We start from the raw sequence: 18,060 nt of genomic DNA, 5'->3' as shown, positions 1-18,060 counted from the left end.
GCAACTTATTATCCCACCTATTTTAGTGTCATCTGCAAATTTGGCTATAGTACCTTCTATCCCTGCATTCAAGTCATGAATATAGATTGAAAATAGTTGGGGCCTGAGGACCAAACCCTGTGGCACCCCACTAGTTAGATCTTGCCAACCAGAAAAGGACCCATTTATCCCGACTCTCTGTTTTCTGTTGGTTAGCCAATCCTCTATCCAAGCTAATAAATTGCCCCCAACCCCATGTGATCTTACCTTGTGTATTAACCTTTTGTGCAGCACCTTATCAAATGCCTTCTGGAAGTCCAGATATGCTACATCTACAGGATCCCCATTATCCACTTTGCTTGTTACAGCTTCGCAGAACTCTAGCAAATTAGTCAAACATGATTTACCCTTCATAAAACCATGCTGACTCTGATGGATTCCGTTTTGACTTTCTAAATATCCTGTTGTTACTTCCTTAATAATGGATTCTAACAATTTTCCAACGACAGATGTTAAACTAATTGGTCTATAGTTTCCTATTTTCTGCCTCCCTCCTTTTTTGAATAAGGGCGTTATATTAGCTTTTTTCCAATCCACTGGAACCTTTCCCGCATCCAGGGAATTTTGGAATATTATAACCCTATACATCCTATGTCATCAGATTATTCCCTGTCCTCCACTCCAACATTGGTCACTTGTTCCATCTGTAACTTTGACCTCTGGAACGCCTTTCCTTGCAACATTCACCTTGCAATTTTCCTCCCTGTTTGGGGGAAAAAGACTCCAAACATTTTTGTTATTGCCTTCAGCCCTTGACTGTTGTTTGTTCTTCCCCTTTCCTTACTGCTTAATTCCAACTAGGTTTTCCTCACTATGAAGAAGTGTCTACACGTGAAATGTTGGTTTCTGAGTTAGACTAGGCTCTAAGGAACAATAGCTTAGCTTTGTTTAGTCTTAGCTGTGGCCAGACCACATAGATGATTTCATATGAACTCTGAATATTACACAGACTTTACAGCACAAAAACAAGCCATTTGGCCCAGCTGATCTATGCTGGTGTTTATGCTCCACATGAGCCTCTTTCCACTCAATGATATCACCCTATCAGCATTTCCTTCTATTTCTTTCTCCCTCATCTACTTATCCAGCTTCCCCTTAAATGCATCGAAGCTATTCGCCTCAACCACTTAATATGCCATCAAGTTCCAGATTCTGATTCCTTTATGGATAAAGAAGTTTCTCCTCAATTCCTTATTGGATTTATTGGTGACAATGTTATATTTATGATCTCTAGTTTTGGACTCTTCCACAAGTGAAAACATCCCTACATCTAGACTAGATTCTAAAGTTTAGTATGGGCACTTCCTGTTGATCTGGTGTTGGAGGTTTCCAGTTGCATAGCCAGAAATGTAGCTGTGTTTTGACTTCAGATTACTATGGCCGTGATTTCACCATAGGCGGACGGGAGCCGGCCACCGAGTGGAAAGTCAGTGGCGGACCTGCTTCTGCCTCTCCTGGGGATCAGACCCTTTTTTGTCGGGTCCCCGGGCTTCAGTTGTTCTGAGGCAGGACTTCTACCTGCTTGAGGTAGGAAGTCCCGCCTAATAGAGCTACTGCCCAATCAGCAGGCCAGCAGCTCCTAGACCCGGGAGCAGTGGCCACTGCTGGAACTATAGCCCAGCTAGAAGTAAAGATGCCGGGGAGACCGGAAGGCAGGTAAATTTTGGTTACCTTGCCGGGGGTAATCAGTTGAGCCCCGGCAAGGCAAGGGTGGTCGGTTGGGGGGGATGGGGGGCTTGTTGGGTGTTGGGGCTAGTTGGGGTAGCGGGCGAGGCCCTCCATCGGGCACAGGGTGCCCCATCATAAGTGGCTACTTAAGGGCCTTGGTTGCCCTCGGGCGGGCAGGCCGTTTTTCGCTGTCGCCGCCCTGTGTAAAGTGGAGGCGGGAGTGGGTCGGGAAGGCCTCTGCTGCATTTTATGCCACCCCCTCCCCTGCCACCATCCTACTCTTTGGGATAGCGTAAAAGTTAGCCCTATATTTTTTCTTCTTGTTATGAAGGTGTTTCCATGTTTTAATATATTTTGAGGGCTTCTGGGTAAAAGTGTGTAGAAATATCTGAGGAGCTGCTGGACTTAGTTTTTTTCAAAACTTCACTGGAAGGACTTGAGATTTTTGTTCAAAAACACCCCTTGCTGGATATCACATGTCCTATGCTAAATAAACAGCAGGAGCCTTGGTGACCGGGGGGAGTTGTTTATAAGAAGTGACATGCCAAGATTTATGGTGGTCAAGAGTTGGTTTCATTTGGATATTGCTTTGAGTCAGTTGGGGGTCAGCCTGCTAATAGAGAAGACACCAGTTCATCTTTTCTCCACCTCTTTGAGAAACCCCGCGAATCCAGTGTGATAGCTGAAACCCCTGATGCCGCATTTATCCTGGAAAGCCTGCCAGACTAATCCTCTGTGTCACCTGAAGAGAACTGCTCCAAAAAGATCCCTGTGACAGCTGTCTATGCGTATTTGGGCCGCCAGAATAAAGGGACAACTGATATCATTCCACATTTTCTCCTTTTCCTTCGAGAATTAACAAGTAATTGGCCAGAGTTTTTTGTCTTTTGTGTAAAGAGTTCTCTGCAGAGAAAACTTCTTTATTTTTTCTTTAACCTGTGTGTGTGTGTGTGTGTTGGACTAATTTAGAAGGGAACTTTCATATTTCAATCTTGTGTTAATGCTTTACATCTTTACTGAATAAGTTTTGTTTATCAAAGAGACCTGGTTAGTGGATTTTGTTCTGAAATAAGAATAGAGTATATAATTGGCCGTATTGGTAACTGGGTAAACGTTGAAATATATGTTGTAACCCGTGGAGAAGTGGAACTAGAGAAAGACCATGCACTCCTCTAGTCTTGGTCGTAACATTGTCTATCTCCCCCTCCCAGGCCCAAAGAAGGACTATGAGTTAAATAACATAGATACGTGAATAGGCCATTCACCCCCCCGAGTCTGTTCCGCCATTCTATTAGATCATTGACCCATAATGCAACTGCATTCCCCCTACTGCCCTCTTTGCTCCATATTCCCTTGATATGCTGACATAACAAAAATCTGTCACACTCAGTCTTGAAACTGTCAATTGACATAGCATCCATAACTTTTTGGGGAGAGAGTTCAAGATTCACAAAACCCTTCGTGTGAAATGTTGCATCCTGATTTGACTCCGAAAAGGCCTTGCTTTAATTTTAGGGTAACATCCCTTTTGTTCTGGATTCCCCACCGCAGGAAATAATTTTTTGTTGTCTACCCTATCAAATCCCTATGTCAAAACCTTAATAATCTGTTAATTGTTTATATCTTAAGGGGTAGGTTACCATTTATTTCTCAATTGTAAATATTAGTGGAAATGTAACATTTTCCAGTTCTTAACTACTTTTTCTTTTATCTTTGTTTTTTCTACTTTTCTCCCCCTCATCATTAAGCAAAGCAGTCAAATCTTTTAAGTCATAGTTTATGGTCATTATTGATTTTTAAACACCAAAATGAGTTGAAATGATCAACATTTGATGTTGGTTCTGTGAAGCCTGCAAGCCTGACCTGTAATGCTGAACTGAAATTTGTTAATTTATATTTTTCATTTTTAACTCTATTCAAACTAGGAGGCATGGTTGCCATTGTAATTTGAAATGTTAGTAAACTAAGGAAAGATTTGTACGTATAATGTCAAGCATTTTCAACAGTGGTGATAGAATGGCTCCCAGGCAACCTAAGTTGCCAGGATCAAAATTGCTTTTATTGTAAGTATCTGTATCTTTGAAACAATGGCAAGGCCTGGGCGTAAAGTCTGTCCATTTTTACATCTAAGTACTCTAGACTATCAACAATCTGGTGTCCATTCAATGTTAATAGGTATTCTACCCCACAGTTGTATGGGCTGGTCCAATTTGAATCTCCTTTATGAATTGTTTTGACTTTTTGCTCTCTGTCTTACTTTCTCTTTTTCCCCCTTCCTCCTGTAGGTGTAATATAAAATTGGTAAACTAGAGCAGCCTGGAACAGAAAAATTACCATTTAGCTTGGTGATAACTAGCTTGAAAATGGGCGTCTGCCTAGACGGCTAGAAAATTTGTGATTTGGTTATTTTTCACGTAACAAGAAGCAAAAGAAATTGTTGGATCTCACTGTGAAAACAGTATTCTGGTCATTCATATATTTTGTAATACCAGCTTGTTGCTTTCTGGTCATGCCTTATCTTGAGTGCTTTTCAGTTCACCTTGGGTAAAGATGTGCAATGTTACAGTATTTAGAGTCTACACAGGAAAGGTTTTATGTTGGGATTCACTGCATCACACTGTCATTAGCTCGAAATTGGACCGTAAACTTTGCAGTACAGATTTTAGGGCATACAAATTCTACTTAAGGAAGTGGTAGTTGATTCAGAATGTGAAACGAGCCTTAAAATTCTAATAGTAATGTATTCTATTTTGTTAAACTGAAATAAAATGTGCTACAGCTACCAGAAATTAAAAACTACTGGTTAAAACTGTTTCTACCAAATTAATGCTTTTATTTTTATTCTCCTTTTCAGGATCGTGTGTATGTGCAACAGAATAATGTAGAGAATGTTTACAACTTGGGGTTAATCATTTTCAGAGATCAGGTGGTGCGTTATGGTTGCATCCGAGACCACCTACGCCAAACTCTCCTGGATATGATTGCAAGGGAGAGGAAAGGAGAGGTAGTAGACAGGTAAGACGAAGCAAGCACTCATTAGTTGGTACCAGTGCTTCGTAACTGCTTCTAACATTACTGTACATATTGATTGTATGTCAGTTGTATTTAATTATATGCAACTGGAGGACATTAATTGGGGTTTTCCTTCAACATGTATGAAGAGACACTTTACTGAAACAATGGGTGGTTGAGTTAAGAGGTACAAGCTTGTAATGTTTCCCTCTGTAAATAAATATAAGACTCAATAAAAATTGGCTCCAGTATCATCCTTCCCCAACTGGCTTTCTGGACAAAAACACTTATTGGCCTTCTGTTTCATCAAGTTTATTAAACTACAATATTTTTACATTTCTTGAAGACTTTGTGCTTTTAAGATATGGCCAAATTAATTCATTAATTGCAATGCCATGTTGGCAAAACTAAATGCAACTAATAATTATAGAAATGTTGACAATTTTGTAGATAACTTTACAGTGCTGTTTCTTCAAGAATATGCTAATACTAAGGAAGCTAGTTATTTATTGTTTAGATGCAAGAAATTGCATCTTCATTTATGGAGAATACCCTTCCAAACATTAGAATGACTGATACTGGAATCCAGTGTGTAGAAAAAATAAATTAGATTTTACAGTTGTCTCTTGGGTTTGGCGTTGAATATTTTGAATAGTATTTGTGTGACATGGTCGCAAGGGACTCCTTGGATAAGTCCAAATAAGGGCTTGATCCCAGAACTTAGGTGAATGACGGGTTTATTGTCTCTCCAAAATAGAAAACTGAGACGGGATGTGACCGTATTTAAAATTATGAAAAGTTTAGACAGATTGAACCTAAGTAATTTTTTTTTGTGTGCAGCATATAAGCACAGTGTCCTATTTACAAATTTTGGACACAAAAAAAGAGAAAGTGCAGGAGGAACGTTTTTTCTAAATGGATGCTAAGTATATGGAACAAATTGCCAGCACAGATGATGGAAGAAGAAGCCATATTGGGTTTCAAGAAGAAACTAGGCAGGTTCTTGCCAACTAATGGAATTCAAAGTTATTAGAAATGCAGCAAGGGAATACTGATGAAGTAGATTAGATGGATCGAAGACCTTGTCCTCCTACCTGTTTGTGGGTTGTTCAAAGATTTGTGATTGGATAACTTTATAATTTACATTTGACTTATGGTGGATATACATGTTCTAAAATCAACAATGGTCTAGAATTAATGCTTAAACCCCTTTGTTGCCTGATCCCGCTTTAGCTCTGTAACCTTATACCACGCTCTGAACACTCTGCTCCTCTCACTTGGGACTTTTATGCATCCACCCCCTTTGCCCCACAATTGGCAGCTGTTCTTTCAGCTGCTTAGACAATGCACTTTGGAATTCACTTCCTGAGGTCTGCTACCTCAACACCAAGTTGTTGCAGGCCAAATCTGCATTCTTTAGGCTGCGTGAAATTTGCTGTAGAACCTCAAATAATAAAATAAACCAATTAACCCCTTCATGCAAGGGAGGAGAGGTTAAACCATGAGGAAGTAGGACACCAGGTTTAATCCTCACAAGGGCTGAGTGCTGTCAAAAAATGTATTGATAAGTTGCAATGGGATAAGGAAGAGGAGTGGGACGTAAATGCCTTTCTGCATTCACTGTTGAAGGAACTTTGTGTAGAACCTTAGTAATGTATTGCACTTGTGCTGTAAGAAATATGCTGTCCTTTGATAACAAGTAAAGCATATATTGTAAATAAGCTCATTACCTCAGTTTGGAACCTGAAACAAACTTGTGTTTATATTTTCGCCTTCTGGAACAGTTTCTGGCTGGCTAACAGGAAACGAGTGGGGATAATTTTTAGGTTGGCTAACTGTAACTAGTGGGATGCCACAGAGATCAATGCTGCGGCCTCAATTATTTACTGACTATATTAATGACTTGGATGAAAGGACAGTGTATTGTAGCCAAATTTGCTTCTGATTCAAAAATAGGTGGGAAAGCAAGTTGTGAGGAGGAGTCGAGAGTCTGCAAAGAGATATAGATGGATTTGAGTGAGTGGACAAAAAATTAGCAGATGGAGCATAATGTGGGGAAATGTGAGGTTATCCACTTTGGTGGGAAAAATAGAAAAGCAAGATATTTAAATGGAGAGAGACTACAGAATGCTGCAGTGCGGAGAGATCTGGGTGTCCTTGTACACTAATCACAAAAGGTTAGCATGCAGGTACAGCATGTAATTAGGAAGGCAAATAGAATGTTGGCCTTTATTGCAAGAGGGATAGAGTATAAAAGTAGGCAAATTTTGCTGCAACTTTAGGTGTGGTTTCACCAACACCCTGTAGAGTACTGTGTACAGTTTTGGTCTCCTTATTTAAGGAGGGATATACTTGCATTGGAGGCAGTTCAGAAAAGATTCATTCGGTTGATTCCTGGAATAAAGGGCTTCTCTGAGGAAGAAAGGTTCAGCAAGTTGGACCTATATTCATTGGCGTTTAGAAGAATGGGAGGTGAACTTATTGAAACAGCATCGTGGGCCGAAGGGCCTGTACTGTGCTGTACTGTTATATGTTCTATGTTCTTAGGGGGCTTGACAGGGTAGATGCTGAGAAGATGTTTCCCCTCATGGGGAATGTAGAAATAGGGGGCACAGTTTCAGAATTGGGTGACTCCAAGACGGGAATGAGGGTTGTTAATCTTTGGAATTCTGTGCCCCAGCGAGCAGTGGAGGCTGGGTCATTGTAGAACTCCGTCTTGAATATATTTGATCTACAATGGAGTCGAGGGTTATGGGGGCAGACAGGAAAGTGGAGTTGAGGCCATGTTCAGATCAGCAATGATCTTATTGAATGGCAGAGCAGGCTCGAGGGGCCAAAACGGCCTACTCCTGTTCCTATTTCTTATGCTTGCAGAGTTCAATGACGATTTAAGATTAGTGAGAATTTGAATTATGCAAGTTTTGTAGAACAAATGAGAGAGGCTGCACCCTCTGGATTATGTGACTTGTAGCAGGACTATTGAAGACAATAGATTAACTAAATACCGTTCTGTTGTATCACAACCAGCATGTTGGGAATTGCACCAGTATAATCTAAGCATCGGAGTGCAATGGATTTTTGGGGTTTTGTGTGCTCATTAGTTACACCGGAGCTATTGAAATTATGATTTTTTGTGCAGTTTTAATGGAATGATTCTAGTACCTTCACTGTGAATGCACTGGCAAAATTTTTATTGACAAAAAGGATAAGTTTAGCATAAGTTCTAACTAGCTGAGAAGTTTTTTTTTAGAAATACTTGTGATTTAAATTTTGCGATGCATGCTCAACAATGAAGCTTTAAAGGTTTATCCCTCTCGTTATGTAAGTGTAGTTCAGAGGAGCCCAGCTTAGTTTTTGTTAAAATGTTACAATTATGCCACTTGCAAACAATGCAGATACATATTTCAAATTAATTGGAGAGCTTCTGTCCTGGTGATGGTATCCTCTTACAGTCCTAACCAGAAACTTTTTTGTATGGTTCTATGTAATGTAAGCTAATTGTTAAGAGTTTCTCAGTTGTGGTTTTCGCATGGATACCTTTCATAATATGTAACAATTCTATAAGCTCTTCATTAATACTATAAATACCTGCTGGCACAGTGTTATTTGTGGTTATTGTTGCTCCACTTGGTTATTACATAGTTATTAAGTAAAAAGTCATTCTGTCCAGACATTGATGAGTTTGGATAGCCTGTATTTATTTCCTCAATGCTCGATGTTTGCAATGCTTAATATTCAAGCTAACAGTTTGCTGGTGTGACACAAATGCTGTAGCAGCTATTAGTGATTCACTAACAGTTCTTTTTTTCCAGTTTATGGAACAGAAAGCTGATCGAAGGACCAGCTATTTTACAGTTGATCAGATTGACTACTTTTCCATATAAATGATTGTAGATTGTGGTACACCTGGTGAGCGTTGATGAATTTGAACTTGTTCGTGAATGCTATTTTTTACTTAATGTTCTGGCCAATTTTAAATGTTATAGTATCACATTTGGTAGTCTTATCTATTCAATTTAGATTTTTCTTTTCCCTCCCTTTTTAAAAGAGAACCTTCTGATAACTTACTCATGAATGCTGTTTTAGTATATTTTTCTCTCTCTTTTGTTTTACTAGGGGTGCAATTCGAAATGCCTGTCAAATGCTAATGATTCTTGGCCTAGAAGGCCGATCAGTGTATGAGGAAGATTTTGAGGCTCCATTTTTAGAAATGTCAGCTGAATTCTTCCAGGTATCTCTAATTTTATAGTTAAAGGTTAAATGTTTTTGATTATGACTTTTTTAAGTAAGGTAGTGCATATTTATTAAATCTATAGTGTTAAGATGTTATGTAATGCCATTCTTTTACAGACTTATTAATCATAAAATGGTCAAATGTTTCTTTTTATACAGATGGAAAGCCAGAAGTTCTTAGCGGAGAATAGTGCATCTGTGTACATTAAGAAAGTGGAGGCAAGGATTAACGAAGAAATTGAGCGGGTAATGCACTGTCTTGATAAATCCACAGAAGAACCAATTGTGAAGGTGGTGGAGAGAGAACTAATTTCTAAACATATGAAGACTATAGTAGAAATGGAAAACTCTGGCTTAGTCCATATGTTAAAAAATGGAAAGACAGAAGGTAAATACAAAAGGGTATTTTTTTTCTTGGAAACATCTATTACGTGTTCAGTTGTGTACAAGTTTCATTTTTGGAAGTTCTAAATATTCTCAATTCAGGTTTAGCTATATTTAGATTAATTTGTGTTGAGTATGTGTTTGCTATCCTCTGAACCTTTGGGTTAACGTACACTGATCATCTTTGCTATGATTCTACTTCTGGGTAGAATTCATTTTGTTGAGTTTGTATTTAATGTTGACTTGGATACTATGTTTTATTAACCAACAGTTTCTATTTGACGGAACAAGTGAGAATTTGTATTTCTGTTAGTAGTCTATTAAGTAATATTGCAGATTTGTTAACCTTTCCATGGAGAAAATGCAGCAGGTGTTTTACCAAGTATAAATATAACACAAAATGCTAACTTTCACACCTAAATGTTGTAAAGCACCTCCATCTTTTGCTAATGATGTGGAATTGCATCAAAACCAACTAGGTGTCTTTTAGTGGTGGTAATGGAAATTGTAAACTCTTGGTGTATCTTCCAACTGGTGATCTCTGGAAAAAGTAAATGGTACTGAAATGTATATTAACCCTTTGAATGCTAGCATCTCTAGGGAATTCTATTCTCTCAGGGCTAGATTTGTTTTCTTTAATATTTCAGCTACTTGGAATTGCTTTTCTAGTGCAATTCCAATATTTTAAGTCTATAGATTCCCATCTTTATTTCCTGTTTTTCTCTTTCCTATTTTTCTCTTTCCAATTTCTCATGCTTCAATTGTAATTTTACTTTTATTTAACATATCTATATCTAGACACGCTGTAAACACACATACATACTATATTTTCATACTTGCCTGTTTTGCTGTTCCTCCTTCATGGTCCCATTTCAGATCTGGCTGGAGCTTATGTAACTTTAGATTACTTTCCGATTTATGCCCAAAATTCATTCCTAGGTTTTTGTTTTAGAAAGTAAGACTGAGCATTATAGCTTGACCTGGTCTTGTTGGAGTGGTCAGGTCAGTGAAAATCTGAGTCATTCAGCAGCTTGAAGCAACCCAAGTGTCTGATGAGAATTCTTCAGTGTCACAGGAGCTGAGGATTGTTGATCTGTTGAGCACTGCTTGAGGTTGCAAATTAGCTGTTTGGAAATGTGTTCAGTGCCTATAATAGACGCTCTGCATTTAGGTGATGATATAAACTCCTTATAAATTCACAATTTAATGTCTTAAACTTTCAGGTGTTACTATCTTTATGCTCCTAGTCACCATTTATTCTGTATTGAATTTTACAGAATTTTCCTCTTACAAATTTTCCAAGTAAATTATGATCGTGTCCCAATGCAGCAACCCAAACCATTTCCTATAATTTGGTCCAATTACTGTTCTACAGATAGGTTTAGTTAGGACAAGAAGGATGTCCCAAAAATATTTCAAATTGCAAATTTGTCATATGCTGTCCAACTACAGATATAGTGTTGTTTTAGGTATATTTTGAGCACCCAATTAGTGTCTGTTCCCTATGGTCTCAATTTTTGCTGCTGTTTTCAATGAAACTTATTTCTTATAGCAAGATAGGATTTTCCAAAACATCCAACAGAAAATTTTTCAAGCACTTAAATTATACAAATGATCTGAGTGATTGAAAGGACATAAAATCTATGGGTATGAGAAATAAAGTACAAGTGTCTTGTTTATAACCTTCATTATTGGCCTTTGTGTAGAAACCACAAAGTACCCTTTTGTCACAGTACAGAGACACTGGAACAATCCCAAGAATAGTAAGAAACAAAAGTTATTTTTAACTTAATTTTTTTTTAGTATAAATTATGAGTGGGTTCAAGGCTGTAATTAATCTTAAAGTTCTGTGTATCTCTCATAAATTACATTGAGAATAATAATGGTTTGGCATTGTCACAAAGTTATAACACATGAATTTGCATGATCTAAACTATGAGGGCAAAACTGAAGTTGATGTGCTAGAGTCGATTTACAAACATCATCCAAACCCTTCATGTGCAGCCTTGAATGCACTCAAATTTCAGTTGGAAGTATATTAAACCCCTGCTTTTCAATTTGAATATTTCCATTTTCGTTGCCCTTTTTTTCTTGAATGCAGCTCTGAGTCTTGTGAAAAACAAGGATGATTTTTATTTTTGGTGAATTTTTGTCATCAAGTTGAGCAATTTTGGCACTGGGCAATGGAATGTTTTTCCATTTTGGGTACCAAGCACCAACAAGGACCACTCTTAAATCAATATGGCACAGAGCAAGAACAGAGCTGCTTCCATTCTGTCCTATCAATGTGTTTTTTACCTCCATTTTAACTCTACTGCACTCTGTTTTCCGTAATAGTTATTTTCTGGCCTTGAGTCTGATTGCCAATTAATGCCTAATTAGGAACTTTTTTGACCACGCCCATGTGAAATGGGGTTGAGGCTCGCCGAACAAAATTCCCTTGGGATCTTCATGGCCAGCACATCCCTGTCGTCCCATCACCTAAGCTGGATTCAAACCATTATCCAAGAAGTGAAGGGCCAGTGGGAACCCACAGCACCATCTGTCTCTAGGAAGGGATCTTCGGCATATTTAAAAAGGATTCTTTGATTAGTTATAGGGATGTAAGGCTTTTACTTTTTTTTCATTTTTCTATTTTTCAACAGTTGCTTTGTAAAATGTAGGCATATTCTGTTGTCTCAGGAGATTGAGATCATTTAAGAGGCATCTGTTGTCTTAAAATGGTAGCCTTAGTACAAAAATGCACTGATCATATTTTAGATGCAAACTCTATTCTATCTTCATGTCCCAAGACAATTATGAATGAAGAAGGCCAACTGACATCTTCAGTTCATTTATCTGGTAAGACCCTAAAGTAGCTCCACTGCAGCATCCAGTTATTAAATTATTTCAGGGTTTTCATCTGCTGCTCTAGTTGGAAGTCCATTCCATATAATCATTCTTTCTGAAGACCTGATATTAGTCTTAACTTTACTGTGACTAGTTTGAACCTTTGCCCTTCTTACAATTGAATTTAAATAATGTTTCAGATTAACCTTTTACATACTCTTCACTATCCGTATTTTACCTCTCTGGGCACTGCTCAGACACCCAGGTTTCTAAACATTTTACTCGTAACTCAGACTTCTAACACTAGGAAACCAACTTCTCCCTACTGTCTGCACTGCAACGGGAATATCTCCCTTGATGACCAGAGTTGAACACAGTGCTTAGATGTGGTCTGACTAATGCACTGTACAGTTTGAATCTGACTTGTGCTGTCCTTGTTTAGCTTAATAAAGTGTTCTGTTGGCTTTATTGTTTGCTACTCAAGGCATGTTGTACCTCGAGTGGTTAGGCACGTTGCACCTCGAGTCTAAGACTCTCTGATCTCTTTCAATTTCTTGCTTAGCTGTTTCATAGAGTAAACACGTGTCCCAGTTTCTTTCCTGAGTACAGTATGTTACACTAGCCCATATTAAATTATATCTGGCATTACTCTGCCAAGTTGCATATTTTGGCCAACTCCTGGTATAATGTTTGAGCTGCCACCACTGAATGTACTATCTTTTTTAATTTGGCATCATCTACATCTTTGAGCAATTTCTAACTGAGTTTCTGAATCCAAGTCATTGAGGTATATTGAGGGCTGCTGTCCCAGCACTGATCCCTGGGACCGCCAACGTAATTGTTTTCTCAGAAGTTGCCATAGTTCCTGTGTAGTATAGGCTGCCAATCATAAGCAAACATGAAATAAAGTAATGTGACCAGCTCTGCCAATTTTGAAGGACTGGTAAGGGACATCAATAAATATGGAGGAATTTGTGTATCTGAACACTATTCAAAAACAGCTCTGGTGTTCTAAACAGATATTAGAATCTAAACTCTGCTCTTTCTCTCAAGACTTTGTCAAGGGAGAGTTTCACAGTAGCTCCTTGAGCAGGGATAGGTTGAGCTCCACATGGTGTACTATTTAAATGGAAACCACTTTTTTCTATGTTTAATAACTGGCTACATGAAAATCTCGTCATGTTTAGCAACACAATGTTGAGGTTTTTCTGCAGGATGAAGGGCAGTTTACTGTGGGGCTCAGTCTAATGTCGTAGCTGGAAAAGTTGCACTGTACAGTCCCAGGTACCACGTATACCCAGAGTAATTCACAAGATCTGGGTAGAATTGACCATACTTGTTAACAGAGCAATTTGATTCTAAAATCTGTTGAAATTTTGTATCCATTGACCCATTTAAATCTGTACCAAGAAGACCTGTTCTCAGGTGAATGGTCAGATGTGGCAATATGCTGCCCAGAGCTTCCTTTTGTTGAGATGACATTTGTAAAGGCCAAGTTGTCTCTGCTGAGTTGTATTGTTTCAGCCATGGGTACCTTGTTGGCCTCGTGACAAGGTTCTATGCATAAAGATTTTATTAATGGAACAAATTTATTCATTACTGCTAGGGTAATGGCTAAAACCCTTGTGGACTGATCTCCACTGTGTTAATTTATTTGCAGTAGTTACCCATCACTTAGTTCATTTCACTTTTTCTTGTTCGTTATTGAAACCAGTAATTTGTTGTTGCTGAAAAATCCACTTGAACATCTAGTCATGATCAGGATCTTGAAAGCTATCTGGAAAATTTGAATGGCAAGTCAAGTCAAACTGGCATCTGAATCTCTCAAACCTGGTGCTATTTTATGCTTTATTTAACTGCACTGTCCCTGTCAATAAGATTGTGCAGCAGGGGCAAGAAATGCACTCTGCAGAAATATTTAGTATTGTTTAAAGTTAAAATTTGTATGTCACTACTTTATTACACTTTGCAGTGCACTGTCAAGATAGTACAAAAAGTCCTTTTATATCCTATTTCAGACCTAGCCTGTATGTATAAGCTTTTCAGTCGTGTGCCAAATGGCCTGAAAACTATGTGTGAGTGTATGAGTTCCTACCTGAGAGAACAGGGCAAGGCACTGGTGTCTGAGGAAGGAGAAGGCAAGAACCCAGTTGACTACATTCAGGTCAGCATGAGACAGTTCTGTTCTTTCATTATAATTGTTGTTAAGTAGAAGGGAAAGCAGCTAGTAACCTGAATCAAAATGCACAAGTAAATTAAATTGTAAGTGCTTTTCAGAAATTTCACAAATTAGTTCATCAATCTATACAGTTTAACTAGTACATTTTAGAGTGTTGTGTATGATGGAATGTTCAAAAAAAATTCATACAGCATTCACTTTATAAATTATAATACTTTGAAGGTTACATTGGATTTATTTACAGACTTATAGTTCAATCAGTTTAAATGATAAATTTGAATAATGAAGAGGGAACATCATTCTAGTGTACGGATAGGATGAGAACTATATTGTGGGTAAAGTATACGCTCTTTCTTCCTCCATACACTCAACCTAATCCAACCTTCCTTCCCCCTACCAAACCAAGGGAAAAAAATATTTCTGGGGCTTTGTCCAACTTTTACCAGAGTTCATAACTTGCATTGAAATGTAAGAATAAGCATCTGGGCAACGAGAGAAGGCCAATTGTTGCTGACTAATAGCAGTGGTTCAGAGATTATAAATTTGGAGTTGTTTTTGAGGGTAAAGGAGGCTGTCAATGACTGGTCTCTGTAGGTTTACCTGTGTACTTTTACAAATCAAGGCACTTCTGCATTGTTGCTTGTTTCGTAGCTTCATCGGGGGTGGGGTAGTGGGGGGTGCGGGTATAGTTATTGCTGAGGAAGAGTGGCAAAATTCAAGATGATACTAACAAACTTGCAGAATAGACATGTAAATGGCAATTGACTTTCAACATAGGCAAGTGTGAGGTGATGCATGTTGGCAAGAGGATTAAGGAATCCAGTCATTGCTTCGAAAATGAGTCTAAAAGGGGTAGAGTTGCAAAGGGATCGAGACATACAGATTCACAAATCATTAAAAGTAGCAACACAGGTTAACAAAGCCCTAAAAATTGCAAAGTGCTGGGGTTCATTTCTAGAGGAATAGAATTCAAAGCAAAGTTATGTTAATTGCATATGGAACCTTGGTTGGGTGTCTAATGTGCACAGTTCTAGTTTCCATAGTACAAAATCGATATAGAAGCACTGGATAAAATGCAAAACAGGTTTATAAGTATAATACGAGAACTGAGTGGGTGCAACTAATAAAAACTGAACAGGCTAGAAAAAAGACTGAGAGGTGACCTGACCGAGGTCTCTATATATAATAGGAGAGTGCTGGTTCCATTAACTCAATAGCAGTACTTTTGACCCAGACTTCCACAAATGTGCGATTTTGCTGTAGAGATAAATGAGTTAGCTTTACCAGTGTAAACGTCACTCCCACGATGCAAGCAATACAAGGGCTGTAGTAGTTTTAGTTTTTTTTTTAGTTTAGTTTTAGAGATACAGCACTGAAACAGGCCCTTCGGCCCACCGAGTCTGTGCCGACCATTAACCACCCATTTTATACAAATCCTACACTAATCCCATATTCCTGTCACATCCCCAACTGTCTCTATATATTTCCCTACCATCTACCTCTACTAGTGACAATTTATAATGGCCAATTAACCTATCAACCTGCAAGTCTTTTGGCATGTGGGAGGAAACCGGAGCACCCGGAGGAAACCCACGCAGACACAGGGAGAACTTGCAAACTCCGCACAGGCAGTACCCAGAATCGAACCCGGGTCCCTGGAGCTGTGAGGCTGCGGTGCTAACCACTGCGCCACTGGCAGCCAGTTTTAAAATATTAAATGACTAAGCCATCAATAAAGTCAGTGCTTCTGTAACTATGTGCCAAGTTTGTTCTATGCTAAATGTAGTTTAGAAATAATTAGTTGCAATATACCTATGGAGGCTTATCATAAGTTCTTAAAACTACAAGCTTATTGAAATGATGTGCAGAATGGGCCTGCAGACTAAACATGCATATTTTTGCTCAAACAGGGTCTCCTTGATCTGAAGGGCAGATTTGATCGTTTTCTTCAGGATTCATTCAACAATGATCGTCTTTTTAAACAGACCATTGCTGGTGACTTTGAATACTTCCTTAACCTCAACTCCAGGTCGCCAGAATATTTGTCATTATTTATTGATGACAAACTTAAAAAGGGAGTGAAAGGCGTAAGTATTTCTTGTCATTTTTCACCCTTTATCTTTCCTCTTCCTTAAGGCACTGTTATGCTGTTCTCAAGAATTTAGCACCTTTCTGATTCTGCCTCAGTGTTTTAAGTGTCGAAACCTCATTTAAAGGCTGTTTGAATACTAATCAACTGTTTCCACCTGGTGATCGCATGTACAATTCCATTCGAAGTGTAGGATAGCAGTCAAGAACTCTGGCTTCCTTATCCATGGAGGTTTATAATATGGAAGGAAGTCACGGCCCCTTGCTGCAGAGCATTGTTGCATAATCACAACTCTCAGTCACCTGAAAATGCTGTTGGTATTTGTGATGTCGTTACAGCAACTTGCTTGTTTTATGCCTTTTTAAATACGTAAAGCATATGAAATTTGGAAATGTAATGAAGTCCTCAGGAGGACAGACAGACTGGAGAAATGGACAGACACATGGCACAGAGAAGTATGAAGTAATACATTTTGGTAGAAAGAATGAGGAGAGACAATATTAACTAAATGGTACTGTTTTAAAGAGGGGTGCAGGCACGAAGAGACCTGGAGGTGAATGTACTCATATGTAAAATTGGCAGGGCACGGTGAGAAGGCTGTTATTTTAAAAAAGCTTCAGTTATTTGAGGATCTACAGAAGCTCGTGTTGTTCTCTTTAGGGCAGAGAAGGTTAAGGGGAGATTTTAATAGAGAAATTCAAAATTGTGAAGGGTTTTGATAAAATAAATAAAGAGAAACTATTTCAAGTGGTGGTAAAGTCAGTATACAGAGGACACAAATTTAAGGTTAATTAGCAAAACAAAGGTGAGATGAGAATTTCTTTTATGCTGTGAGTTATGATCTGGAATGCACTGCCTGAAAGGGTGCTGAAAGCTGGTTCAATAATTGCTTTCAAAAAGAAATTGGCTAAATAAATATTTGAAGAGGGAAGTTTGCAGGGCTATGGGGAAAGACCATGGGCGTAGATTAATTGGATAGCTCTTTCAAAGTGCTGGTACAGGTACAGTAGACCAGATGTCCTCCTTCTGTGCTGTATCATTGATTCTAATAAGAGGGTTGGAACATTGAGCCAATAGGGAGAGAATTTAGTAGAGTTGTTTAAAAGTTTCAGTGAAAAGATGGGGAAAAAGCATTAGAGAAGCAGAAGATTTTAAGGGGGGGGGCTGAATATTCTACCACCAGTGGATAGTTGAAAAGGTGGTGATGTGCACGAAAGGACAGTATAGGAAGATCAAAGGGAGGGAGCGGTAGCTTGGAGATTATTGCAGAGTTAGGGTGGTGAACGTTTAAGGAGAAATTTGAAAGTGAGGGTGCTTTTTTATTTAATACATTGAGGGACAGGGAACAGGTCTGTGAGGGTGCATTTGGGCATTGTTACAACCGAGGTGGGAGGGGTGCACTGTTAATTTAGTCCCACTTCTCCACAGGTCACAACATATATTTAAATTTTCCCACCTACTGAAACAGTCAATCATATACTCTATTTTTCCCCAGAATAAAGCACACCAACTAGGTTTCTTTAATAAATAACAAAATTATCCATTATATTATATTGGTCTCAACCAATAATACAGTAAAACATCCACACACAATTAAAATATTAAAGCCCCTTATTTATCCTAACCC

General features: G+C 38.5%; 1 protein-coding gene across 1 annotated transcript in view; it reads left to right on the top strand.

Moving 5' to 3' along the window:
* Window positions 1–18,060, top strand: part of cul3b (cullin 3b) — an 89,547-nt gene that overhangs the window by 38,848 nt on the left and 32,639 nt on the right. The window contains exons 4-8 of the mRNA XM_068042141.1: window positions 4,562–4,722; window positions 8,836–8,950; window positions 9,112–9,340; window positions 14,184–14,329; window positions 16,255–16,431. Of these exons, the coding sequence (XP_067898242.1) occupies window positions 4,562–4,722; window positions 8,836–8,950; window positions 9,112–9,340; window positions 14,184–14,329; window positions 16,255–16,431 (828 nt within the window). The remainder of the gene's footprint in view (window positions 1–4,561; window positions 4,723–8,835; window positions 8,951–9,111; window positions 9,341–14,183; window positions 14,330–16,254; window positions 16,432–18,060) is intronic.

The sequence above is a fragment of the Heterodontus francisci genome, chromosome 11, assembly GCF_036365525.1.
Source record: "Heterodontus francisci isolate sHetFra1 chromosome 11, sHetFra1.hap1, whole genome shotgun sequence".
NCBI classification, from domain to species: Eukaryota; Metazoa; Chordata; class Chondrichthyes; order Heterodontiformes; family Heterodontidae; genus Heterodontus; species Heterodontus francisci.
Note: the sequence above shows the minus strand (reverse complement) of the source record. Positions and strands in the feature narration are given on the sequence as shown.